The sequence below is a fragment of the Macrosteles quadrilineatus genome, unplaced genomic scaffold (assembly GCF_028750875.1).
Source record: "Macrosteles quadrilineatus isolate MER2022 unplaced genomic scaffold, UCM_ALF_1.0 Scaffold_2__2_contigs__length_208266976, whole genome shotgun sequence".
In the NCBI taxonomy this organism is placed as follows: domain Eukaryota; kingdom Metazoa; phylum Arthropoda; class Insecta; order Hemiptera; family Cicadellidae; genus Macrosteles; species Macrosteles quadrilineatus.
Window position 1 is genome coordinate 57,045,407 of NW_026542595.1, and position 27,524 is coordinate 57,072,930.

General features: G+C 32.8%; 1 protein-coding gene across 1 annotated transcript; it reads right to left on the minus strand.

Moving 5' to 3' along the window:
- Window positions 1-850: 850 nt before the first annotated feature.
- LOC128984239 (uncharacterized) lies at window positions 851-27,524 on the minus strand. The gene is made up of 2 exons (XM_054403540.1): window positions 27,159-27,524; window positions 851-931 (listed from the first exon to the last, which is right to left on the minus strand). The coding sequence occupies exons 1-2, from the start codon at window positions 27,522-27,524 to the stop codon at window positions 851-853; spliced, it is 447 nt and encodes a 148-aa protein (XP_054259515.1).

The following is a 27,524-nucleotide window of genomic DNA, read 5'->3' on the forward strand; positions in this document are numbered from 1 at the left end:
TACACATACAGACACCACAAGATTTTTATATAATAGTATAGATTAATTGCAGCTGTTCATAATACACCCAAGAGCGTACGTTTTCAGAGTGAGTTGGTTTTTAGTTTCAATAACTGGAGTGGAGTGAGCATTTGGTTTCAGAGCGAGTTCGTTTTCAGTTTCGATAACTAGAGTGGAGTGATTAACAACATTATCTGTGAGTAGACTTTTTTTAAGTCATCGGAAATTATATTATGACTGTTATTAGTTTAGATATAATGTCTGCAATACAGCAATTGAAGAATAAATCTACGGTTTGTTTACTGTGATATTATCCTTAGTAACAACAAAAAAAAATTATGGATTAGCTAACCCATTTATGTGATCTCAGACTAAAAAAAAAACATCAAACAGACAAGGTATTGGTAATACAAGTTAAACATAACATTGAATGTTTATCGAAATATAAAACATTTATCATATTTCAAACATTCTGTTCAACTTTGCTTAAAGTACATTTGAAGTATAACAGCATAAATACAGAAAGTGTTGAATGTAAGTTGTAGTATTTATACGGCTTGGGCTCAGGTCGAATGGGAGACGGACAGCAGTAGTGGCGAACCCACAAAGAGTCGGCACTTGGGGCGTTTTTCCCCATAAGAATAACATGGGGATCATTTTTTAGCCACTTTTTCAAAAATCCTGATCTTTGCCTGTACACCCCTATATTAATGTTCAATACCATTGTACAACTTCATTACTATTTCAAATCCACATCTATTCACATGTATATTCTCAAAATCGAGCGAGGTTTGTGCGCGAACTCGGACGCGCTCCCGGCTCACGGCGTGGGCATGCTCCCGACTTATGGTCAGGCTTCTCGCTCCTGACCCATGGTCGGTCGTCTCGTCTCTAGTGGCAGCTCTTGATTAAGTCCTGGGTGGGTGACCTCCTGTTGAAGTAATTTCTAGTTAAATTGTTTAACAATTTTTAATTTCTAGCAAAAATATTTTTGAAAATTTAAAAATTTTTGAAATTTTCGAAAAGTCTATAAATAGAAGTGACATTCGGGTGATATTTCATTCTGGACCATGAGGCCCACCTGTCAACATTGCTCTGTGTCGCTCTCCACCAAAAGTAACCTGATTCGCCACTACAATTTGATACATCAAATCAAGGTAAAACTGTGTAAAGTTTGTAATTTAATCTGTGATAGTAACATAGCTCTAAAATCTCATATATTACAAAATCACAAGACTTGTAATTTCTGTAAAACGAATGTTGTTGGACATTTTAAAAGACACGCCAATTCTTGCATAAAATGTCCATACACAATGATTAAATTTGTTGGTGAATCGATTAGAACTGAACTTAAAAATACTCTTCAGTCTTGTCCTCTGCCAATAAAATGGACTTTAGTAAGGAGAATCAAATTTATAAAATATTCAATGGATCAAAATGGACAATTAGTTAATGAAAAAGAATGTATTGCAAATTTTAGAAGCCTTACTACCTTAACTATTGAGAAGAGAGATTTAAAGCCTCAAATTGAAAATGCATTTTTAAAGATTGATGCATCCATACACAAATATCAAGCCCAAGGCAGTGGATGGATTTATGACCATACTAAATATTGGCAGTTACATGTTTACAAGTATAAGTCCCTAACTCCAAAGTCATACATTCCCACACCAAAAACTATTCAATCGAAACATGCAGTGTTAAATATAAAAAATGCTGATAATAAATGCTTCCTTTGGTCGATATTAGCAGCTTTATATCCAAGGAACTCTAATGAAAATGCTAATAGAGTCTCCAGCTATGTACCCTACATAGGTCAGCTGAATATGACAAACATAAAGTATCCTGTGAAAATATCTGATATAGATAAATTTGAAACACAAAATAATATAAGTGTAAATGTATTTGGAGTTGAAGACCAGAAATGTATATATCCATTAAGAACAACCAAACTGAATAGTAATACTCACATCGATTTATTATTATTACAAGAAGGTCGTAAATCACATTATTGTTTAATTCGTGATTTTGGTAAGTTAATGCTGCGGTCTACAAAACATGACCATAAGAAGCATTTTTGCAAGTTGTGTTTGCAACATTTTTACACTAATGATATATTAGAACGTCACACAACTTATTGTAAAAACTTTGATGCCCAACGAGTGGAAATGTCTAAACAAGATACATTACAATTTAAAAATTATAAATATCAACTTAAAGCCCCATTTGTTATTTATGCAGATTTTGAATGCTTTATAAACTCTAACAAGCATACTCCATCTGGATTTGCATTTGTTGTAGTAAAAGATTCAAAAATTATTTCTGAAGAGTTGTACAATGGCACAAATGTTATGGATGTGTTTTTTGAAAGATTATTTCAGACTTATGATTATATTAAAAACCAAATGGCAATATATATTCCTCTTCAAATGACTCCTGAGCAAGAGGTATCTTTCCAAAACTCAACACACTGTAACATTTGTGAAAAGCCCCTATATATTGATAGGGTGAGAGATCATTGCCATTCCTCTGGCCAATACCGTGGAGCTGCCCACAATGATTGTAATTTAAATTATAAAGTAACAAAGAAAATACCAGTATTCTTCCATAACTTGAAAAATTATGATGGTCACATAATAATGCAACATTTGGGAAAGTTTAATAAACGTAAATTAAATTGTATAGCTAAAGATATGGAAAAATATATATCATTCTCTGTTGATGATTTAGTATTTTTAGATTCATACAACTTTCTGTCCCTTCCATTATATAAATTGGCTTCCAATTTGAACACATTTAGATTCATACAAAATCCACTACTACAACGTAAAGGTGTATATCCCTATGAATATATGACGGGACCAGATAAGTTCGCAGAGTCTCTACCCCCAATTGAAACATTTTACAGTTCTATAACTAAAGAACATATCTCTCCCAATGAATATGAACATGCTAAAAATGTATGGACCCATTTTAATATAAATAATTTACAAGAATATCATGATTTATATCTTAAAACAGATGTATTGCTACTGGCTGATGTGTTTGAGACATTTAGAGACCTGTGTTTAAAAGATTACAAACTTGACCCTGTACATATGTATTCACTTCCTGGACTTACATGGGAGGCCTGTCTTAGAATGACAGGAATAAAATTACAATTATTCAAAGATATTGACATGCATTTGTTCATAGAAAGTGCGATTCGAGGAGGAGTCAGTATGATTTCTACACGTTACGCTAAAGCAAATAATAGATATATGGGTGAACACTATGATCCCAATCAAGAGAGTGTCTATTTAATATATTTAGATTGTAACTCGCTATACTCAACAGCGATGTGTGAGCCGCTACCTATGGATGGATTTTGTTGGTCGAATGAGATAGACTAATATAATCAAAATGATGAGTTTGGATACATTTTAGAAGTTGATTTAAAATATGATAAAAGCTTACATGATTTACATAATGACTATCCATTAGCACCAGAGAAAATGAATGGCAAATTAATGCCAAATTTAAATGACAAAACTAAATATATTTTACATTATAAAGCATTACAAAAATATGAGGAATTGGGTTTGATTGTAACAAAATACCATAGAATTTTAAAATTTAGACAGTCTAATTGGCTTGCGCCCTATATTAATTTTAATATTGAAAAACGCAAATGTGCTAAAACTGATTTCGAAAAAGACTTTTATAAATTGTTAAATAATAGTCTCTTTGGTCGAACAATCATGAATCAACGCAAGTTTCGTGATATATATCTCAAGGATGAGTCACTATTAACAAAATATGTCACTAATCCAAGGTTTGATTGTAGTAAAAAGTTTGATAACAATTTACATGCTATACATTTAAATAAATTAGTTGTAAAGTTTAATAAACCAATATATTTAGGAATGACCATTTTGGATATTAGTAAAGTAATAATGTATGATTTCCACTATAATTATATGTCAAAATTTAAGAATAAAAGATTTCTAATGACAGATACAGATTCATTAATGTATGCTATAGTTACAGAGGACTTTTACAAGGAAATAGAATGTGACTTGCACTATTTTGATACCTCTGGATATAGTAAAGACCATTTCTTATACTCTGATAAAAATAAAAAAGTCACTGGAAAGTTTAAAGATGAATTAGGTGGTCATATTATGTATGAATATTGTGGTTTAAGACCAAAGTTATATTCTTACATTCCTCTAAAATGGTTATATGAAGAAGACAAGCAAGCTTTAGAGGTGAAGAAAGCTAAAGGAGCTGATGGTGCCACTGTTAAACATCTCCTCAGACATCAACATTATTTGAACTGCCTTGCAACTGGGCAAGATTACTATGAGAATGTGACAAGAATTAAATCTATAAATCATCATCTTCAAACCTTAACCATGAATAAAAAAGTACTATCCTTTGACGATGACAAGAGGTTTATTCTGGAAGATGGGATCAACACTCTTGCGTTTGGTCATTATAAAATTGATGTTCAAAATGTGTAGATATATAATAAATACAAATGTTAAAAAAAATCTTTCATTTATTTACCCTTACCATCCTCTTGATAGAATTGGTCAAACATAAATCTATATTTGCCATTATTCTTTGGCCTTTCTTTGTCTATTACGAGAAAGCCGTATTTAGTTTTATCCCAACATTGATGACAGAGATTTTTAAATTGGTCAAATGAAAAGTCATTACCAACATGATTGTGATATACATGTTTTAAATTTAAATCATCTTGTTTAAATAATATTAGGAAATTTACATTATCACGTAAATGTTTGTGTACTTTGCTGTAAGATTGACACAAGTAAAAACAGTTAATATTTTTATGTCGACCCATTGAGAAAAATTGTGTAATATTTGGACTATTTATGTCATCAAATACAACAACTGACTGTGATTTTACATCATTTGGTGTGATTTCACAGTCAGTAAACGTGTGTAATTTCACTTCATCACACAAACTAAATATTTCAATTATTTTTTTATATTTTTCTTGTTCTAAAGATTTAGATATTAAATATAAGTTTGTAAATTTTAATCCTTCCTTTCTTACAATTAAATTGTAAATTACAACCGTCTTCCCACTTCCACTTGGACCACTAATAACACATCGAATATTGGTAGGAAATAGACCCAACTTCTTTGGTATATACTCCTTAGTATGTGATATTTTAAATTTATGTTTTTGTTGAATAAAAGACATTTTTTATATAATAAAAATGGTAAAAAATGATAATAAGAAAACATGTAAAAAGGGCAACGGTTTATTCCTAAAGCCTTACAGGGGTCGAGGGTTATTGAATACTCTTATAAATAACCTTCCATTTCCACTTCACATACCATCATATCAATACTGTGGACCTGGGACGAATGTACGTGAGAATTTAGCTAAAAATGTACCTCCAAAAAATAAACTAGACTCTTATTGTAAAGAGCATGACATATTCTACATGAATAATAATGATACTGCTGCTCGGAACAAAGCAGACATGAGATTAGCAGACTTAGCTTGGACTAGAGTAACGGCCAAGGACGCAAGTCTTGCTGAAAAAGCCGCTGCTTAAGCAGTGACAAATTTGATGAAGGCTAAAGCAAAAATGGGAATGGGATTAAAATTTAATAAAAAAGATGGACAACTACCAGCTGTTAGAGGCCGCAAAAGACGTGCCTCACTTCAGGGGAGTGTACCTAAAAAGCGAGCTAAAAAATCTAACACCAAGAGTAAAAGAGTGCGGAATAGTTAATTTAGATAGTTCATCTGGCACACATTGGACAGCATATCGTAAAAATAAAGATATTGTAATTTATTTTGACCCATTTGGAATCCAACCTCCAAAAGAAGTAATTAAATTTTGAGGGATATAAAATCTACTATACAACCGATCAAATACAAGATTTAAATAGTTCTATTTGTGGAATTTTATGTTTATCATTCATAAAAAATATTTCTTTATAAAAATGGATTCATTTACTATAACATTTTCGGGTACAGAGCCAGAGCTAAAGTCAGTATTCTTTCCTCCCATAGAATTAAATGATGATTATGTAATTGGATTGGTAGATTTTCAAAGTTATAACTCAATATTTAATTTTAAAAAACCACTAAATACTTTAACATATTACAAAGTAGAGAAAATGACATTACCAAAAGGAGAGATCTCAGTTGATGATTTAAACCAGTTATTAAATGGAAAACTTAAAGTTATAGTAGATAAAAATGGAGAAGCATTAATTAATACTAAATCCAAACTTTTATTCAAAGGGCTTATTCCAAAATTAAATCAACTTAAAGCCAAAAAATTAACCATTAGTGAAGGTGATGATGTTTTCTATTATGACCACAATGCTCCAGTTACAATAGAAATTTCTGAAGGAACATATGAGGTGGTTGAGCCTGCAAAGGAAATTCAAAAGCAAATCCCAGATTTTTTCCTTACAGCTAATAATAAAACTATGAAAGCAACACTACTTTCTAGCCACGTGTTTGATTTTACAAAACCATGTTTAGGGTCTGTTTTATTGGGATTTAAAGGTGTTTCTACTCCTGGTGTTCAGTTTGAATCTACAAATAAAATAAACATTAATAATGTAAATGTGATTAGAGTAAAATGTAATATTGCAAACGGGTCCTATTTAAACGGAAACAAATCACACACCATACATAGCTTTTATCCAGAAGCTCCTCCTGGCTACAAAATTATTGAAGTTCCAAGAAATATTATATATTTTCCTGTAAATAAGAGAAGTTTAGATGTTGTCAGTATTACATTTGCCGATCAGCACGACAAGGCAATTGACTTTAACGGAGAAGAAACTACAATTACTTGTCATATAAAAAAGATATGAGAATTTATAAGAATTTATCTATAAGTGTACAAAATGCTAGGTTCCTAAAGTCAATAGGACTAAAGTTAAAATTTTCTATTAATAAAAATGGAAGATTTTCTAGACGTTACAGGGAAATCCCAATTCGACGATAGTGTGGTTAAAATTACAAATCACTCCTATGTTCCCCACAACACTTTGGCAATAAATAATTCTGATGAAATTCGAATATGTATTAATAATCAAGATTTGCTAACTCTCCCATGTAGAAGTTATCTGTATATTAAGGGAGAAATTGAAAATCATGATAAAGGTCATTTTATAAATAATGCATTTGCGTTCTTATTTGATGAAATTAGATACGAAGTCGCAGGTAAGGAAATAGACATTGTAAGAAACCCAGGAATTTCTAGTCTTATGAAAATATTGAGCTCTTACAATAAAACAACTAAATTGACAAATGTAGCATTTGATTCTGACACAAATTTAAAAGAGTTCCATAAAGGTGGCAAGTTTAGTACATGTTTGCCATTAGAGCTGTTAATGGGTGTATTCGAGGATTTTAATAAGGTATTAGTAAATGTCAAACAAGAATTGGTGTTGAAAAGATCCAAAAATGATTTGAATTGTATATTAACAACCGCTAGTGCTCCAGCCAGTGGCACTGCTGATTTGATTCCTAAAATTACACTTAACTCAATTCAATGGGTTATGCCACATGTGATACCATCAGATGGAGAGAAGTTACAATTACAAAAGATGTTATTGCAAAATACAAATTTGCAAATTGCATTTAGAAGTTTAGAGCTGCATGAACTTCCATCATATCCCAATACCACAAGACATACATGGTCAGTAAAGACATCTTCAAGTTTGGAGAAGCCTAGGTATATTATATTTGGTTTCCAAACAGCTAGGGATAATAGTGCACGAAAAAGAACTGATGAATTTGATCACTGTAAATTAAAAAATCTCAAAGTATTTCTAAACTCTGAATATTATCCTTATAGTAATTTAAATCTCGACTTTGAAAATGGAGATGTCTCTAAAGCCTATGAGATGTTTATGAGGTTTAGAGAGACTTACTATAATACTATCCCAGATCCTATGATTAGTAGGGCTGAGTTTATGAAGAAATATCCACTAATTGTAATAGACTGTTCTAGACAGAACGAAACAGTGAAGGAAGGAATTGTTGATATTAAATTAGAGATTGAAACTGCAGAAAATGTACCAGCAAATACATCTGCATATTGTTTGATAATACATGATAAAGTGTTTGAGTACAATCCTTTGTCAAATGAGATAAATAAAATGTAAATAAAAGATGAAAAACATTCAACAAGAATTGGTTGACTCTGCAAATCAAATACGAGAGAAATATAGAGCTTTAAAACGTGGCAAGTTTCTAGAGGCTGAAGAGAGGTTCCAAACATTCCAACCTTTAATAGAGCCATTACAAGAATTAAAAAAACTTGCCAAAACAGAGAGACCTCGAATGGAGATTCTCCCAATGACTCCATCTAGAATACCAATAATACCAAGATTACAACCATTACAACCATTACAGCAATCCACTCCACAGAAATTAGATTTTGGTCTTTTAGCATCAGACTATTTAGGAAATTACCTCAGCAAAAGTAGTATGACAGACACTACATATGGTATTAGACGAGAAGCAAATAAATTTTTTTATTGGATATAAGGAAGTTGATATTGCCAATGATGATGTTACAGTTGCAAATAAAACCTACAAGGGGACAAAAGGTTTATGGGAATTGTTAACGTTAAAAGAACCTGAGAACTATACTCCAGCTGATTTGCAAAATTATAAAGACATTTTAGAAGCTACAAATGGACATTTAAAGAGTTACAAAGATGGTGCACCAATTTCAAGTAATAGACATACTAAATATCTTAATATAATTAAACCTCTTTTTAAATCTGTTGGTGAAGGTTTGAGACAAGTGACTGGTAATAAAATAGACTATATTTATTGGGATGATCCTAATGAGCTTGTAGAATAAAAATAAGAATAAAAATTGGAATGCTAAAAAACAGAAAATTACTAATGTGGAAAAGGGTGAAAGTTTAGATGATGTGCCCACTTTACAACAGACTTTAATACGAACAGATGGTGGTAAATTTGTACAAGACAATAATAATTATGAATTTTTAGAATCAGAGAATGGTGTTTGGAATGCTAAGAAACGGAAAATTACTAATGTAGAAAAGGGTGAAAGTTTAAATGATGTGCCCACTTTACAACAGACTTTAATACGAAAAGAAGATGGTAAATTTGTACAAGATGATAATAATTATGAATTTTTAGAATCAGAGAATGGTGTTTGGAATGCTAAGAAACAGAAACTTAGCAATTTGATAGAAGGTACAGATAGTAAAGATGCTGTGAATGTTTCACAAGTTCCAAAAATGGAAGCAGGCTATTGGAGTTTTTATAATAAAAGGTTAGTACGTGTTAAACCTGCCATTGATGAAACTGACTGTGTTATAAAAGAACAGACTATAACTTTTGATAAAAAAGAAAAATGTTGGGATGCCAAAAAACAATTTATAAGGAATCTACCAGAGGGGGAACATTTGGATGATATTTGTCTAATGTCACAAGCTATGCATTACGATGGATCAAAATTTGTGTATGGAGAAAAAAATTTTAATTTGATGGAATACAATCCTGATTTATTAGTTGCTGACCCCACATCTTTGAGTGGATTTAAGTATATAGATAATAGACCATATATACCAGAAAACTATGTATTTAAAAGAATGGAAGATAATCTATTGATTGGGGCTAATGGTGATGTATTTAGAGTTACAGGAAAGGATGATGTTATAAAAAATGAATAAAATTGCATACGAACTTCATAAGCCTGCAAGAAAGAATTTCATTAGAAGGTCTTTTAAAGTATTGGGTATAAACGAAACCATACAAATAGATTTAATTGATATGCAAAACTATGCTAGAGAAAATTCTGGCAATAAATATATTTTAACTTTAATAGATACATTTTCTAAAAAAGCTTATGCTGCTCCACTAAAGAATAAGACAGGGTTAGTGGTTACAGAAGCCATTAAAACCATTCTACCAAAGGGGGTTAAAACATTCAATCCGACAATGGAAAAGAATTTTTTAATCAATATTTTAGCAAACTAATGAAAAACTTAAATATTAATCACTATCACACTTTTTCTACAACTAAGGCTGCAATTGTAGAGAGGTTTCAGAGAACTTTAAAAATTTGGTTATATAGGGAATTTAGTGCTCAGGGAAGTTATAAATGGTTGGATTTACTTCCAAAGTTAATTCGAAAATATAATAATAAGGTACATAGATCTATAGGTATGAAGCCTAACCAAGTGAATATTAAGAATAGTAAATATGTGCATGAGAGGTTGACTTCTAAAGTAGTGCAAGTTAAAAAGCCAAGATATAAGGTGGGTGATAGTGTGAGGATTTCCAAGTATAAACATGTTTTTAGTAAAGGATATACTCCAAATTGGACAGGTGAGCTATTTACAATAGCAGAAGTTAAGAATACAAAGCCTGTGACTTATATCTTGAAAGATGAAAATGGTAATATAATCAGGGGAGGCTTCTATACAGAGGAGTTGTTAAAGACCAAGTATAAAGACATGTATTTGGTAGAGAAGGTAATTAAAAGGAAGGGTGATTTATTGTATGTCAAATGGCTTGGGTTCCCAAGTAGCCAGAACTCGTGGATTTCCACTAAGGATGTCCAAGGGAGCACGCCATGAGCCGGGAGCGCGCCCGAGTTCGCGCACAAACCTCGCTCGATTTTGAGAATATACCTGTGAATAGATGTGGATTTGAAATAGTAATGAAGTTGTACAATGGTATTGAACATTTATATAGGGGTGTACAGGCAAAGATCAGGATTTTTGAAAAAGTGGCTAAAAAATGATCCCCATGTTATTCTTATGGGGAAAAACGCCCCAAGTGCCGACTCTTTGTGGGTTCGCCACTACTGACAGCGTCCCAGATCTTTGTTTGGGTTAATCCCCTGATTTATGGCCTGAGGGTAGTGGTCACCAGTGGAGGGGTAGGAAAAAGAGAATTCTGAATCCTACCGGAGGCGTTAACTTTTTGTCAAAGATTTCGCTTAGAATGCGATTACTTCTTAACTGTACATCTTTTGTTATAATTTATAACTTTATGACCAAAACTATTTTTCGATTACTAACCATTATTCGATGATTTTAATTATCAGCAAGTTTGGTTGGTTTGGTTAGGTTATGATAGTTTAATTTTATAATTAAAAAATATATAAAATTAAATGTTAGTCATTTGTAATTTTATTTTATGGACAGAACTATTTTTTATTAGTAAACCTTCATTCGATTTTTCATTATCAGCAAGTCTGGTTAGTTTGGTTAGGTTATGATAGTTAAATTAAATTAAAATTTAACCTACAAACGATACGTTTTGACAGCGACGGTGATAGAGCTACCATTTGCCGCGAACAGTTCGGCTATGCACTGTATGATGCGGAAGCGTTCGACACCAACCTAAAACTGACAGGTCAACCGACCGTGATTAAGAGGATTACAGCCTCGGTCATGTGCCTACACCCCAGGTCGAATATTGTCTTCATTGTGAATTGTGACAGGGCAGTCGTAGTGTTTGAGTTATCAGTAGTTGTAACGACACACGCTACGGACGAACCTTCACTGGGCACAAGCCAAAAAGGGTTCACTAATCCTCACCTTGGCTGGGCACATGGTCCACGCCAGGCAGATGGCGCGCGGCAATGAATTCCTAGAAAATCCCGAGTGACCAAAGAAAGTGCATGTTACATGTTATTCAAAACAAGGGTTAAGTTTATCCTAAAATCCCACCATTAGATGATTCAAAAGCCAAAATATAAGTGAAGTGATGTATCAAGAAAGAAGACAGCTGGCAACAACAATGAACCTCTTTTGTGAAATTCTTCGCTTGTCTATCAGACATGACAGATTAAGCACATTATAGCTTATTACGTTACTAGTCCTGAAAATATGTGTTTACTGGACGAAAAGTAAGTAAGTAAGTATTACCATACGAGTCCGGTAAACACATTTTGGACGAGTGACGTACGATAGTTTACTCTTGTATTAATTAAACTAGGACTAATTTTAACTAGGATTAATTTTCTATTTTAGTGAGGGTCTCATCCACAAATATCTTCTAAAGTAAAATGTTATAAAAATATAGCTATAAGCAATAGAAGAGCAGTGGTCTATATATTCTTTTGTTTTTATTAAAATTTGTACTGCCACATCAACATTTAACGATAAGCCACTGTGAAAAATCAATACTGGTGAGAACTTTCAATTTTGTGATTATCAGACCTAGACACCTGAAGAAATTTATCAAAGACACATTCTTATTTTCAGTATATCAAAAACTATTAAACAAAAAAATTACTAAACATGAAATATCCAAAAGTACAATGTTTGAAAAACTTTCTACAAATCATCAAGAACAATACAATACCCCCGCCACAGCAAACCTGTAGACGAAGCGAATTTCAACCTGTCTGGTTACATTTTTTCTATAAATAAGACATATTTATTCCCAATTTCAATAACATTAGATTTAACGAGTGTTAACGAGGTTTGCTACTACGGGAAAGGTAAAACATGTTTTTTGACCATACGTCAATAGTATAGAATGAAATAAATAAATTTGCCAAATTTTATCAAAATATATCCGTAAACCACAACAACAAAAGTAAACTACAACAGTTTTCATTTTCTCCATGAGACTGTGGTCGTTCCCGTGCGAGACGAAGTCGAGTGCGGGATTGCTATACGAGTCCGGTAAACACATTTTGAACGAGTGACGGACGATAGTTTACTCTTGTTTAAATGTTTAAATTTTAACTCAATCTATCTTGTCTTGGAAAAATATATAATTAAAAATATCGTTATGCCAATGGCTTTAATTATTAATTTTGTCTTAATTTTTCCATCTTTTCATAAATTGGGTTTAAATTTTGTGTTTGCATTATGTTAAGGATGTTGTTTTCATTTTTCTTGTTACTAGATATACATGTAATTCTTCTTTTGCATTCATCCTTCCTCCTTTTTGTTCATATTCTAACATTTTGACACTATCTTTAATTTGTCCATAACTATGGTTATGTGATAAAATGTGTTCGGCGTACATTGATTTTTGAGTTGTTATTTTGTTGTATTTTACTGCTTGAATGTGTTCTTTGAATCGTCAAGAAATTGATCACCATATTTGTCCCATATAAAGTTTAGAGCAATCTTTGCAGTTGATTTGGTATGTTCCTGATTTTCCACATTTGTGCATTAGTTGTTCATAAATATATATATATATATATGCAAATGAAAACATTAGAAAACAATTAGTACCCTTTTAACTCATTTTATTATCAAACAACTAGTTTCAACACTTGGGCCATAGTCATGTTGATATCTATCTTTATATCTAATTCCGTAAGTCCAAAATTTTACAATGAAATTGTGAGCGAACGGGAGGACGTAGAAAGCTGGGAGAGGTCTCATTTTAAAGGTCTCGGCATGAAATTTTGGGGAAAAATATTCATTTTTCTTAATTATGCACCAAACGGTTGTTACGGAATAAAATAATTCACATTTAAATAACATGGGAATCTAGGTCATGTCTGCTTTGTTTACTTTAAAACATGTGGTATAACTTTATTTAAAGCATATGATATGTAATATGTACTGTAATATGCATACTATTATAAAGTTGAAATAGACATTTTCCCAATTTTAAGGGTCTGGATTATTCAATGGAGTACGATTGGTTGTGTTAGGTATGTCTGAACAAAGTGTAAAAGTTAGAAGTGATTACTGGAGTGAGTAGGCAAAGGGGACTTATTTTTCTATGCCGAAAATAAAACAAATATCTATAGATACTGATATGCCGTTTAAGTGAACAATTCCCATTGCAATTAGCTTTCAATAAAGCAAAGGACAAGGCCGAACCTTAACAAAAGTTGACATTTATTTGAAGATAAAAAACAGTGTTTACCCATGGTCAACTTTATGTTGCTTTTAGCCAGGTAAAGCGGCCAGATATGTTAAAATAGTACTAGAATCAAATAAAGACGAAGGAATCGACCAAAATGGATACCATACAACAAATGTTGTTTTCAGAGAGATTTTGTTATAAACAAAATACAAAATACAATATTTTTCTGTCATTGTAATTAGCATTTTACAATCTGGAGGATGACATTATCTCTATGTGTTTAATCTAAGTGAATTTGTCTATATTCAAATAGATTTATATATATTTAATTAATATGTAGTCATGAAGATTATAATTGAAAATGTCCCTTAGTTGTATTTATGATTAGGAAGTTTGTATAATACCAATACCACATAAACAGTCTTTTGGAACTTTTATTTTAAACAGAGCAGACAACAAAATGCATTACTGTATGCAGGTATGTAATAATTATTATACATATTATAATATACAAAAATGTTAAACAATAATTCAAGTTGACCCAATGGAGATCAACCCAATGGTTCAAGGTTCAACCCATGAGACAGAATATATATTATACATAGGGGCTATTGCCCCTAAAAGCCACTAGTATATCTAATTCCGTAAGCCCAAAATTTTACAATGAAATTGTGAGCGAACGGGAGGCCGTAGAAAGCTGGGAGAGGTCTCATTTTAAAGGTCTGGGCATGAAATGTTTGGGAAAATTATTCATTTTTCTTAGTTATGCACCAAAAGGTCGTTACGTAATAAAATAATTTACATTTAAATAACATGGGAATCCAGGTCATGTCTGCTTTGGTTACTTAAAAACATGTGGTTTATTTAATTTAAAGCATATGGTAATATGTACTGTAATATGTATACTATTATAAAGCTGAAATATAGACTTCTTCCAGGGTCTGGATTAGTTAATGGAATAAGATTAGTTGTGTTAGGTATGTCTGAAAAAAGTGTAAAGTTAGAAGTAATTACTGGAGTAGGCAAAGGGAACATATTTTTCATGCCAAAAATAAAACTAACATCTAAAAAGATCCTAATATGCCGTTTAAGTTTAGGAATTCAATTCCTATTGCGATTAGCTTTCGATATTACTATAAATAAAGCGCAAGGCCAAAAAACCTTCAAAAAGTTGGCATTTATTTGATAAAAACCCGTGTTTACCCATGGTCAACTTTATGTAGCTTTTAGCCGGTTAAAGTTGCCAGATGATGTTAAAATAGTACTAGAACAAAATAAAGACCAAGGATTCGATTAAAATGGATACTATACTCTGTTGTTTTCAGAGAGATTTTGTTATAATTAGCATTATACAATTTGGAGGATGACATTATCTCTATGTGTTTTATTTAAATGAATTTGTCTATATTCAAAGGAATTGATAAATATTTAATTAATAGTCATGAAGATTATTATTGAAAATCTTCCTTAGATGTATATCATGATTAGAAAGTTTGTATTATAAACACACTACATGAACAGTCCTTTGGAATCTATATTTTAAACAGAACAGACATCAAAAAATTGCATTATGCAGGTATGTAATAACTTTTATACATATTATAATATACAAAAATGTTAAACGATAATTCAAGGTAGGGTAACCCATGAGACTAATAATTTGTACAAAATATTTACTAGAATATATATATAGGGGCTATTGCCCCTACAAGCCACTAGTTTTATTCAAATATAATAACAAATAATAAAGGAATAATTATAATCATATAACTAACTATACTAACTAAGAGCTAACTTAGAATTTAGAGGATATTGATTTATTCTTTGTTTAATTTTGAGTATATCATATAATATTTCTGTTTTATTGCAATTGTAGGATTTTTTCAAACATCGGATTTGTTTTGTGGGTGTTCATGGTATTCAGTAAAGTTTGAGGAAATCTTTAGTAATTTGGGTATATTTATGAAAATCCTCTTTGACATTTATATTAAGATTCATTATTTTGTTATTCTAGAATTTCTAAAGTTCCATGTATATTTTTATATTTATGCCACGTTTCAATTAGGTGCTCTGCAAATTTTGATTTCATTGTCGTTTTGTTACCTGATTTTAATGCTTGTATGTGTTCGTGGAACCTTTTCTTGAATTTACGACTTGTTTGGCCAATGTAGGATTTATTACAGTCTGAACATTTTATTTGATAAATGCCGGATTTGTTCATACTGTGTCTTTAACTTGGTTGTTATATGTTTCATTAGAAATGTTTAACATTAACCTCACAACCAATTTCTCAAAACTATACTAGAGGGTACTATTCAATGGCACAGAAGTACGATATAAACTGACGCGACGTGACGAAGGAAAAATCAAACTAACACTGTGACGGATGGACCTCCCTTTTAAGTTAGAATGTGTCTCCTCAACAAACAGATATTTTTTTTCTCAAATATAATCATAGATTAATCTGTATTGCACTGATGAAATCGCGGAAGTTTTTAACTACAAAAGATCCACCAATACGATTTTAATACTATTTAAAGGTTCTTCCAAAAGAAGAGATACCAGTTAACATACTAATAATAACTCCGATGACGTACGGTATGGGAAATATTTTATTCATTGAATGATCAACCATATTTGGTAACTAACGCAATTAATAGCATTATTGTTTTAACACTTATTACTCTTTAAACAATGCTAATTGCTCAAAATATGTATAATTTACACTCAATTTATCGCAGTTGGATTAATTAAAGTAAGCCTTGAAAGTAAACCGTTTCCTAGCGGTTATTCATTTCATTTCATTTCATTTCATTTCAAAGTAAACCGTCGATTTTGACGGGTTTCACTTAGTATCTGTCTATTCTGTTTAAGAGATTTAAAAAAATCTAAATTGTAAGAGTTTGTTAGCTCACAGGATCATGGGAGAGGGTTCAAATTACAGGTCACAGGGGGTTGGGAAAAATAGCGGATTATGTCCAAATCTACCAGATCATGAGAAATAATGAAAAATATGCTCATTAACATGTGATTACAAATGAATAATTGTAACTTTTATTCTACTTTTAATTCTGTTGGTAGAGTGTAGTTATAATAAATACAATAAGCCCAACAGTTTTAGTGGTTTGTACTTACAGTCTTACGTTCATTAGTTACGTCTTTAGTTCACTGGCTGGCTACGTGAGTTCTTCCTGGAACCGAGGGGGGCAGACCCTCCCTGCCAAAGATAAAGGATGTGCCCAGCCAAGGCGTTTCAGTTGCCGCATGTGCCCAGTAAAGGCAAGCCCCACGCTACTGGCTACTGGGATTACACCGATATTGTCGGATTTGTAGGCTACAGTCGAGCTTTGTGTTCCTGCTTATAATCTGAGTTTACATAAACAAAGTGGACGTTTCTATGGTTTATAAAGTATTTACGTCTGCTTTGGATATAATTATTGAAACAATCTTAGGGGTGTATTAATGTATTATTTGAATAAAAGCACCCATTTACAGCAATGCATTTACAAAACCGCAACGGCTGCCCGCTGGCGGGCAACCGCGGTTGAATAAAAGGGGCTCAGCTGGTAGCGCTTCAACTGTCAAATCAAGGTAGTGATGTCACGGTACCTTCACTTTAAATTGATCATTATACTTATTTTGCTGGACCCCTGGACCACTTGTCGTCGCCCGCACAGGCCTGAGGCTTATGTAGATTGGCCAATGGAAGGTTACATGAGGCCTTCAAACTTCAACTCCCTATTATTGAGTCAGTTATAAATTACTCTAAACCATTTTCACGATGTGAATTCATCGCGATTTTTTCTTAGTATGAAGCAACAGGGAAACTATGTAAATACATAGTCTAACTATATATAGTTAGAATCACATTTCCTACGACGATACATATTAATCACGCTACATATTAATTTTGGTATTTTGTTAAACGTCTTATTAAAACTTCACTAAAAGCAGGTATCAGACGCGAGCCGGTGATCGTGCTAAACGTTGATCAGATGTAAATATCACATAGTTTGGCCGCAACCACGCCAGCTTTCAATTTCCGGTCTGAAATCTTGTCTTGAATAAATACAGTATTAAAACCACACAAGCTGTGTTAGGATTGCCAGCGTGTCAACTATAATACACTATTTACAATTTGTATAAATATAATGGCAACAATAAACCAACAACATTTTCACATGTAAAATGTATGTAATGCATGTAAATTGCATTACCAAACGATACAGTTTTTTTTTTTTTTGTAGTCTCAAGCTTTTAAAAGTAACATACATTTTATATGGAAAATTTAGTTTTGGGTTTATTACTCAAATATTGAAAGAATAAGACACTAGGTGTATATTGGAAAGTTGTTCATCTTTACAAGCTTAAATTGATGTGATATTTAACATTTGATTTTTTTTATTTACAGGGCTACCAACATTTCAAAAAAATAAAAGGTTGGTAAAAAAATTGTCATTTTGAAAATTATTACATGTGACACATCGTTGTAAAGCTGTGTTTTTCGGGGTTAAGAATTTTCAATAAGAAAGGAAAATGTTTAGCAGTTTCGAAAATAAAGGGTATTATGTAAATTCGGGGAAAATTCACAAAAAACGGCTGCAATTTTTAAACGAATTGAGATAATTTAGTTCTGTTTCCACCAAAATGTTGCTCTAAGCAAGACCTTTCTAAAAATAAATGCTGATATAAAGGAAAATTCAAGATCCAAACCCAGAACCTCCATTTCTGAAACACCATGTGCTTAGATCATGTTCTAATTATTTTATAATGTGGATTCTTCGTATGTGATTCAGGTGAATACTTTTATTTCGCATTTCTAGGTGAAAATGTACTCCCGTAAAAGTATGTGTAAACGGTCTGTCTCACCCTGTATTTACTGTATTGATTGTTAAAAAGGGGAAGTGTTGAATGGTTTTATCAATAACAAATATTTTATGAAACAGCAATAAAATCAAAGATAGGAGACAATCTTTGACAGTGAAGATATAAACACAAACCCTCTCGGCGGCGACGGGACCCCTGAGAGCATATTTTATCGGTATCGAAGCTGTTATATAAAGTTATGGATGATCAAACGATTTCCTGCCATAACCTTTAGTAAGTTATTTGTTATTAGTTACTAGGTTTTTTATCCAGAAAGATACTTTGTTTTTGTCTGTCGTGGTTGTTATATTCATGAAAACAATGTTAATATACAAACTAATAAAGTTTTTAGTTAATAAATTTAAGGTTTTGAAAAGTGTGCTTCAAATAATCATTTTAATACTGTATTTACTTAATACAGCTCAATTAAACCAATTAATCGCTAATTATGTAATACTAGTTGGTTTAAATTAGCTGTTGTCATTAATGTAAAAAAATAATAGTGCTACACCCTGTTTGTAAACTTTACAACCAACTTTTTAATGCTATCTTTGACTATGCTATCCATCTATTATATTATTAAAGTGATACAATCAAATTTGATGTAAACAGTTAAGGCCATTTACCAAATAAAAATATAGGCATATGGCACATCATAATGAAACTTAGAATATGTAGATTTGCCGAAAAGTATTGATATGGATGAATTTCCTAAGGGCTCTGCCCCACAGGCTGATTTCCAAAGGGCTACGCCCGGCATGCTTCTAAAGTTTAGATGATTTAATTTAATTTAAGTTAATGAAACAGCTGGTCAGTACAATGAACTGGTGTCTGTTTATTTACTCGAAAAAGATGTTTGTGCGGTGTGGCACACGGAAGATTTCTCAGGTGCCACTAACTGCTGCGTCTGAAGAAACAGACAATTTTATAATTTTTCTATTATTAAATTTTAAAAACTGTCATAACCTAACCAAACGTGCTAATAAGTTAATGGAAAAATCGAATGAAGGTTTACTAATCTAAAAAATAGTTTTGTTCATAAAATAAAATTATAAATGCCTAAAATTCAATTTTATAATTTTTTAATTATACAATTAAACTGTCATAACCTAACCAAACCAACCAAACTTGCTGATATGAAAAAAATTGTTGACAAAGAGTACTGTCGGCTCAAAAAGTATAGATACTCGAGTTTGAGCTTTTATTGCAACGTAACCAGTAGACGTAGAAAAATACAAGTTACATCATAATTTTACAAGTTACAAATTTATTTCTACGTTTATGTGTGTAGGTTAAAAATTTTTAATGCAGTTTCAACTAATCCTTTCAGCGGGTTGAATGAAAAAAAATACAAGTTTTTCGGCACTTTTCTAACAACGGGCGACTTTAAAATTTTATAACAAAAAAACTACTGATCTAATCGTCATGAAACTTTGACAGCCTTTAGAACATATATTTTTAATGGATATCTGTAAGCTTCAGAATTTTTCATCCATTAAAAAAAAATTCTGTTGTGGTTTTTGTAAAGGCATTTTATTTCATCAGGTACGGAACAAGTAAGAAACTACGATTAAAGCTTGAATTAAAGCTCATAAAAAAAATATAAATGAAAAGTTAAGTCACAGATTTGCTAATTGGCATTGAATAATTAAAACGTACGTATAATCAAAGCAGATCTGAAACGCAGTAGTGCGTGAAATTTGTACCGCTATCGATTCGCAGGCAGGGAGTTCTCCCTGCCCGGGACCGGTTTTCGGCAGCCCGGACGTTCCAGCGATGAATCATACATACCACGCGAGGTTATCTGCCTACAACGGAGCAACGTCTACAAACCACCCTTACTCGTACCACTGAGTCATACTTTACTTAGTAGTTATCTACATTCCATCTCTACAATGTTATTATTTTGGTCTGAACACATTTCCCTCAGTCTGTCTGCGTTGTTCGTTAAAATCACACCAGTCAAGATGCCTAGAGCGCCACATTTATCCGAAGGTGAAATTGCTATGATTTTAAGTGCAATATGTTTTTTCAAGAACGAAGGTGTTAAATGTAATGACAAGAGACACCCAGTTTACCAGAAGGTTTCGGAGTGTGTTGGGAAGTCTATTGCAACAGTGAAGAGATGCGGCGCTTCAATGAAGGAGAACGAGTGAGCTGAGGATGAGAATCAACCTAGCAAGAAACAATGTACGAGGACAGGCCGACCAAGTATCAAGCTGGACGATTTTACTCTGGGGGTGATAAGAAGAACTATTTATGATTTCTACCTGAATAAGACGTACCCCACGATTTGTAATTTACACAGAAAACTGGTTGAAACATTGACGAATTGTCCTTCGATGTCAAAAAACACCCTCAGGAAAATATTGTACATGGATTGGGATTTTCTTTCAGACGAATAGATAAAAAGCTCGTCTTGATGGAGTCAACCACAATCGCTGCTTCACGTCACACTTACTTACGAAAAGTCAAGGACCTGCGATCAAAGGGCTACAAATTATTTTTTACCGATGAAACTTGGTGTGGCCAAAACCATACTATGTCTTACGCCTGGCAGGAAAATGTTTTAACATCGTTAAATAATAACTTCAACAATTAATTATGATCAATACAGAGGCTGCATTCAACAAATCTACGGTTGGAGAGGAGGTTTTAAGACGCCATCAGGAGCAGGGAAGAGAATTATAATCTTACACATTGGAAGTGAATATGGATTTTTGCCTGGAGCTGAATTATCATTCATCGGAAAGAAGAACACCGGAGATTACCATAATGAGATGAACGGCACTCACTACGCAGAATGGTTCGAAAATGTACTACGGATTCTTCCTGAAAAATCGGCAATAATACTTGATCAGGCTTCTTATCACACGATGGTAGACCCTGCAACCAAAAACCCGACGATGTCTTGGAAGAAAAATTAAATTGTATACTTCATATATATAAATACTTCATATCAAGTGTGGTTCTTCTTTTGTGATTTTCTAAATTTGTAACACTATTGGGTTATTAATGAGGTAGGAGTACAAAGTATAAGACTTAATTACACAGTGCAGTTAAATCAGCTAGTGTGTGGTAAATTTAACGGACTTTTCAAAAAAGGAATTATAAGAGTTTCTTTATTAGGCCATAAACAAAGTATGTAACACAATAAATATAAGACAGGTTTTGACAGTCACATTGCTCTTTCACAATACATCTTTAAAATCGTTAAAATATTAGGTTTTAATGTATGTGTACTAAAAACGTTGTAATTGTATTGTAATTGGGTTGTTTTACTTACCCTGTTGATTTATTACTGGTACGGGCAAAAGTATCTTGGTGTCGTGCTCCGAGTGCCGGGTGGCGCGAGCGCCGCGGCTAAATTAGTGGTGCGAGCGCCGAAGCCATAAATCTTGTAAGGGTCTGCTCAATGAAGCAGAAGTGACTATATAGGTTAACACGAGCCTCTGTGGTAGGGCTTATCCTAACTCCGCGCGGTGGTCACTTCGGGTTCCCCGCGGCACATGTCCAAGTTCGGAGAGCCAGCTGTTATGTTATGTTTGGTTGGGTTAATAGCAAACGTTTTATCTATTATAATTAGGTATAAGAACGCTCTAAAAACACTAAGTTTTAAAAAAGGTTTTAAAAGCTCGCATATGCGGACACAATTTATCTACAACATGGATAATTTGACGATTATAAGTGTACAGTATACTTGATTAGCGCTGTCAAATCTGTCACAACGTAAGCAGGTATCCCGCGCGGCACTCGCGCCACCCGGCGCTCGGACCACACCACGTAACCATTGGCCTACATCTTACACTACTCGACTCAAGTAGCTGTTTATGGTACTCACACTGTCAACACGTACTTGCCTGCCTAATGAGGTAGTATAATATTACGGAATCATCTTCTAAAATGTAGGCAAAAACAAACTGATGTTTATCTAACAACACTAAAAATGGCTGATGAAAGTTGGAGTTCATTTTTGAGTTAGGTCGCTTTTACGAAAACCTCAAGTACTAACTCTCTCCCCTTAGAATTTAATTAAGAACTATGTGGGTTTGAAATAAATGTAGATACTTTTTAAATTAAAGAGTTATTTACAAAATGCAAACTAACTTTGCACTCAGAAACGTTGCAGAACAACTCAGCGCTGTATTTCTTAATCTTGTTTGTACTAAGTTCTAATTAGATTCAGGCTTGTACAAAGCTTTCAGCTCCATTTCAATGCACAGAGCTTTCACTTCTCCAAGTAGTATACTTTAAATCCCTTGTTTCCTTAATGAGCCAGTAATGTATATTTACTACTGCATGTCGATCGTAAGTCAGGTTCTATTAAAAGCTAACCAGCTCAAAAACCCGTGTAACTATTCAACATAAATGTGATACCATATACTGTTACTGTAATTTCAATAAATTTCACTCACAAGCAATAGCCACATTTGCCGTAAATTGATTAAGTTTGAGCACATGATAACCTGCATCAAAACATTAACGTAGTAGTGTAAAACTCGTTAGAAACTCTGCATTAACACTGAAGTTTTAAAATTTAATTGTAAACAAACCACTGAACCAATCTTTCTGAAATTTTTATGGCTTATTGGTAGGTTTATTGTTAACATTTCCATGCATTTTAAAAATTGTATTCACAATAGTTTTTATGCTGCTATTAATTTTTAAAACGTATGCTAATATATCGTTAATAAGACGCTACAAACTTCGTTCATAATACCATCGCGGGAGCACGTGCGAATCTGCGACGTTCCTGGGATAGATTCTTCTGTCCAAGATTCTACCACACTGACATTGCTTCAGTATTCACTCACGGCAAACTACTGTGAATTTATTTAGTTTGAAGTCTATCAACATGAAACTGTGTCGGTTGAACTCCTCCGCCATTTCTTAACCGATTTTATCCATTGACGTCTCATTTACAAACTGGCCTTACATTTTTAAAAAGTCCCTTGGTCTCTGCCCCAGTGGCTTTTAAAGTTCCTATGTTATCCTTATGAAGAACATCATTGTTAACATTTTGATCAACTGTAATTTAATTGCTGTTATCTATTTTTTAATTCAATGAAACGCATTGGGTACATTTACTGATTTTGTTGAAATTAAATGTATTCTATTTTAATTTACATTCGTACAGTACATATTCATATTACAATGTAAAAAATCGAGAGAGCCTGGACAATCTGATATGTTTAGCAGATAGGAAAAATGAATTGACATAGTACCCTGTATTTCTTGAGCAATCATTGAAAGAACCGGTTTGTTATCCATGGAAACATAGGAAAATCATAGAACGCCACCATTCTTGACTTAACTTCATGATGATTGGCTAAGGAAAACCCTCTAAGGCTGAATTAAACTGGTACGGCAAGGACATTAATATGTTTTCATAAAAGTCGAGTGATTTTAGAAGAATATGACTACATCCAAGAAAGCTTAATAAAGCTTGGATTGAAGGATTCACCTTATTCACATTCAAGGGAAACAAAAAACCATCTGAACAACATTAGGCCCTTCAATTCTGCATTTTTTCAGGTAAATATAATTTGCATTATAACGGTACCTCCAGTAACTAGCCAAATTAATGCCAATTGAAGCAAATAAAATTGTGACAGAGAGGTTATGTAGAACATCAGGTAGCTCTTAAATAATGCAAACAAAATGTTATCGCTATAAAAAAATTGACTGAAATTTGTACTGGCGACAATGGGGGGTACCATGCAGACATTGACGAAGGTCAACATAATGCGGCTAGAAGTGGGAAACATTTGCAGAATACACTAAAAACCCAGATCAGTTTTTGATAATTGATAAAATATTTACAAAAAATGTTGATTATATGGAACTGTAATGTACGTAATCAATTAGTTGAGTCTTTTTAACTCATCGGAAACTATGACTTTTATTCATTTTAAATAAGTTATTTTTTTAATAACTACTTTACTTCTTTTCAATTGCTCAATTTCGAGCAAAAAGTACACTAGTTTACATAAATTTACAAACAATCAATTCCCAAAAGCTTTTTTTCATGAGGGCTTTTTGGACCTCCAGTGACAGCTTTAAAATAGATTTTTTTTTATTTACTTTTTTATATATATTTTAATTTGTACTTTTTTTTTTTGTATTTTGTGTTTTAAATTTGTATGACTATGTCTTTCTCAATTTTCTACGTCCAAAATATTTCCCTCGATGTAAAAATCGTAGTCAGTGTCCGAGTGAGAATCGTCTTGAAGGTCAACAATAATCGACTACATCAGCAGAGCTTCGTCTGATAGGTGATCCTTTTCCCAATATTTATCTTCAATGTTCTGTGCATATCGTATACATTTTTTCCACAGCTCCGGTGTAATAGTTTGTAAAACTTCCTTGCACAAATCTCTTGTAACAGTGATACTGTTTCCTTTTTCTTCAGCATTTCTTCTATTAATCTTAGTGATATTATTTTTAACATAGCCCCAAATAAGCTCTATAGCATTTAACTCACAATGCGCTACCGGGAGGCATATCAATTTTATGCCAGGGTTGGTATCTTCAATGATGTTTTCAAGTACTTTCTTGGGGATTCCGAAGTGAGGTTTCGCATGCTCAATCAGTGCAGCTTTTGTTAGTTGAGTGTAATCAGTCGAATGAGGTAGTAAAGTAATATTTCTTTTTTGCAGCCAACTAACGATGTTTTTAGTTTACGAGTCTATTTGCTTGTGGCACGGAGCTTGGTCTATTACTATAGCAGACTTGTTTGGCATGAGTCCCACAACACGTTTAAACCATTCGTGAAAGTGTTTTGCATTCATCTCGTTGTGGTAATCAGAGGTCCTCTTCTTTCCAACAAAACAAAGCTCGCCGCCTGGGAGAATTTTACTTCGCTGCCGATGTGTAGTATGATGACTCATTGACCTGATCCAGTTAGAGTCTTGAATACCCCTCGCCAACCATCTACCTCTTGGAGCATCCCTCGATATTGGACAAAATGCCATCCATGGTGCATGGTGTGATTTTGTCCACACCAAGTTTCATCCTTGTAAAATATTTTGTATCCATCTGCACGCAATGATCGAATCTTCCTCAAGAGTTCATTCCTCGAAGCAGCAACGGAAACAGACTCCATCAAAACTGGCTTACAGTTCAGCTTCTTAAATCAAAATCCAATGTCCTTCACGATATTTCGTAATGTCCTAGTTGACATGACTGGAATACTTTCTTTAAGCTTCTGCCTTAATTTTTCAATTGTCGGAATAATTTTTTGCACCTAAAAATCATAGATGTACCTTTGTATCGCTGCCACAGTAATTAATATGTATATAATTTATATATACAGGGTGTCCCGGAACTCTCTACCAATATTTTAGTGCATTGCTCCTGGGTAAGAAACATACTTAAATATCATATTTAAATTGTCCGGAAGTCCTTAGTTACTCACACAGCCGCCATTTTGTTTTTTTTCAGTTATTTTTTTTTTAGAATGGTTAAACATACGAAATGGGAACTTTGCACAAACCTTTATGACAACTAGACAAAGCTACCAAAAAATTATGAAGATTTTTCAAACTCATAAAACAAAATGGCGGCCATTTAAAATTTTTATAAAATCAACGGTTTTTGAGTTTTTTAAGAAACAAAATTTTAAATGGTCGCCATTTTGTTTTATGAATTTGAAAAATCTTCATAATTTGTTTGTAGCTTTGTCTAGTTGTCATAAATGTTTGTGCAAAGTTTCCATTTCGTATGTTTAACCATTCTTTAGAAAAAAATTAATAACTAAAAAAAAAAAAAATGGCGGCTGTGTGAGTAACTAAGGACTTCCGGACAATTTAAATATGATATTTAGGTATGTTTCTTAGCCAGGAGCAATGCCCTAAAATATTGGTAGAGAGTTCCGGGACACCCTGTATAATTAATTTATATATTTGGATAGTAAACTACAAAGGACAGAGCATATTCATTTTCTAAACAAAAAACTTAGTCCAACAAGATATGCTTAGTGTTTTAATTCAGGTTACCTCCTTCGAAGTATGTAAAAATGTTTATTATGCTTATGTATACGTTATGGGGGACAGCCACAGATGTCCACAAAGTTCTTAAAAAACAAATTAAGTCAATCATAAGAACTCTTGCAAATTGCCCCAAAAGAACATCATGTAGACAATTGTTTCAAAATTTTAACTCTGACTTCAATATACCTTTTTGAAATTTAAAAAATGGTTCAAGGAAATTCTGGTTTGTTTCAAAATTATCTTAGTAATTACTCATATAATATCTGAAGACATGAAATTTTTCAATACTCAACTCATAATTTAAAAAAGTATGAAACAAGTCCTTTTCTAGGCTCAGTCTTGTTCTTGTCTTCTTTTTCTGATTTCTTTGGACACTGACTAGCATAGTGTGGTTCCTTACAAATAAAACACTTTATTTTCTTCTTTATAGAATGCCTTTTGCCTTCTGAGAATGAACTTGTGCTAATTCTACTAACCTGTAAGGCTTGTCCATTATCAGAATTCATAGACCTAAGTAGCCTGGACTCAATCAGACGAGTTCTCTCTATAAGCAAATCAACACTTCTGTCTTTCACTGGTATGCTTTCCCACACACTCTTGAACTCAAAGAATTCTTTAGGTAGTGTACTCATAATCCTTGACATCAACACAAATTCTGGCAGTTCTGAAGCTTTATGCTTTTTAAGTTCATCATTCACTTCTCTGATGTTTAACAGCAATCTTGAGATATATTTTATCAAATCTTCTCCATCAGTTATACTAGATGTAAAGAACTGTTCCATTTTTCTTTCTAGTCTCTGACTTGATGATTGTTCATACATACTCAACAGCTTCTGCCACAT

What these genes read in the sequence shown, in the direction of transcription:
- LOC128984239 (XM_054403540.1), bottom strand. Translation starts at nt 27,524, where the DNA reads ATGTGGCAGAAGCTGTTGAGTATGTATGAACAATCATCAAGTCAGAGA. An exon ending in ATAATGGACAAGCCTTACAG is followed by an intron (nt 932 to 27,158) that starts GTTAGTAGAATT and finishes TTACTTCAACAG; the next exon opens with GAGGTCACCCACCCAGGACT.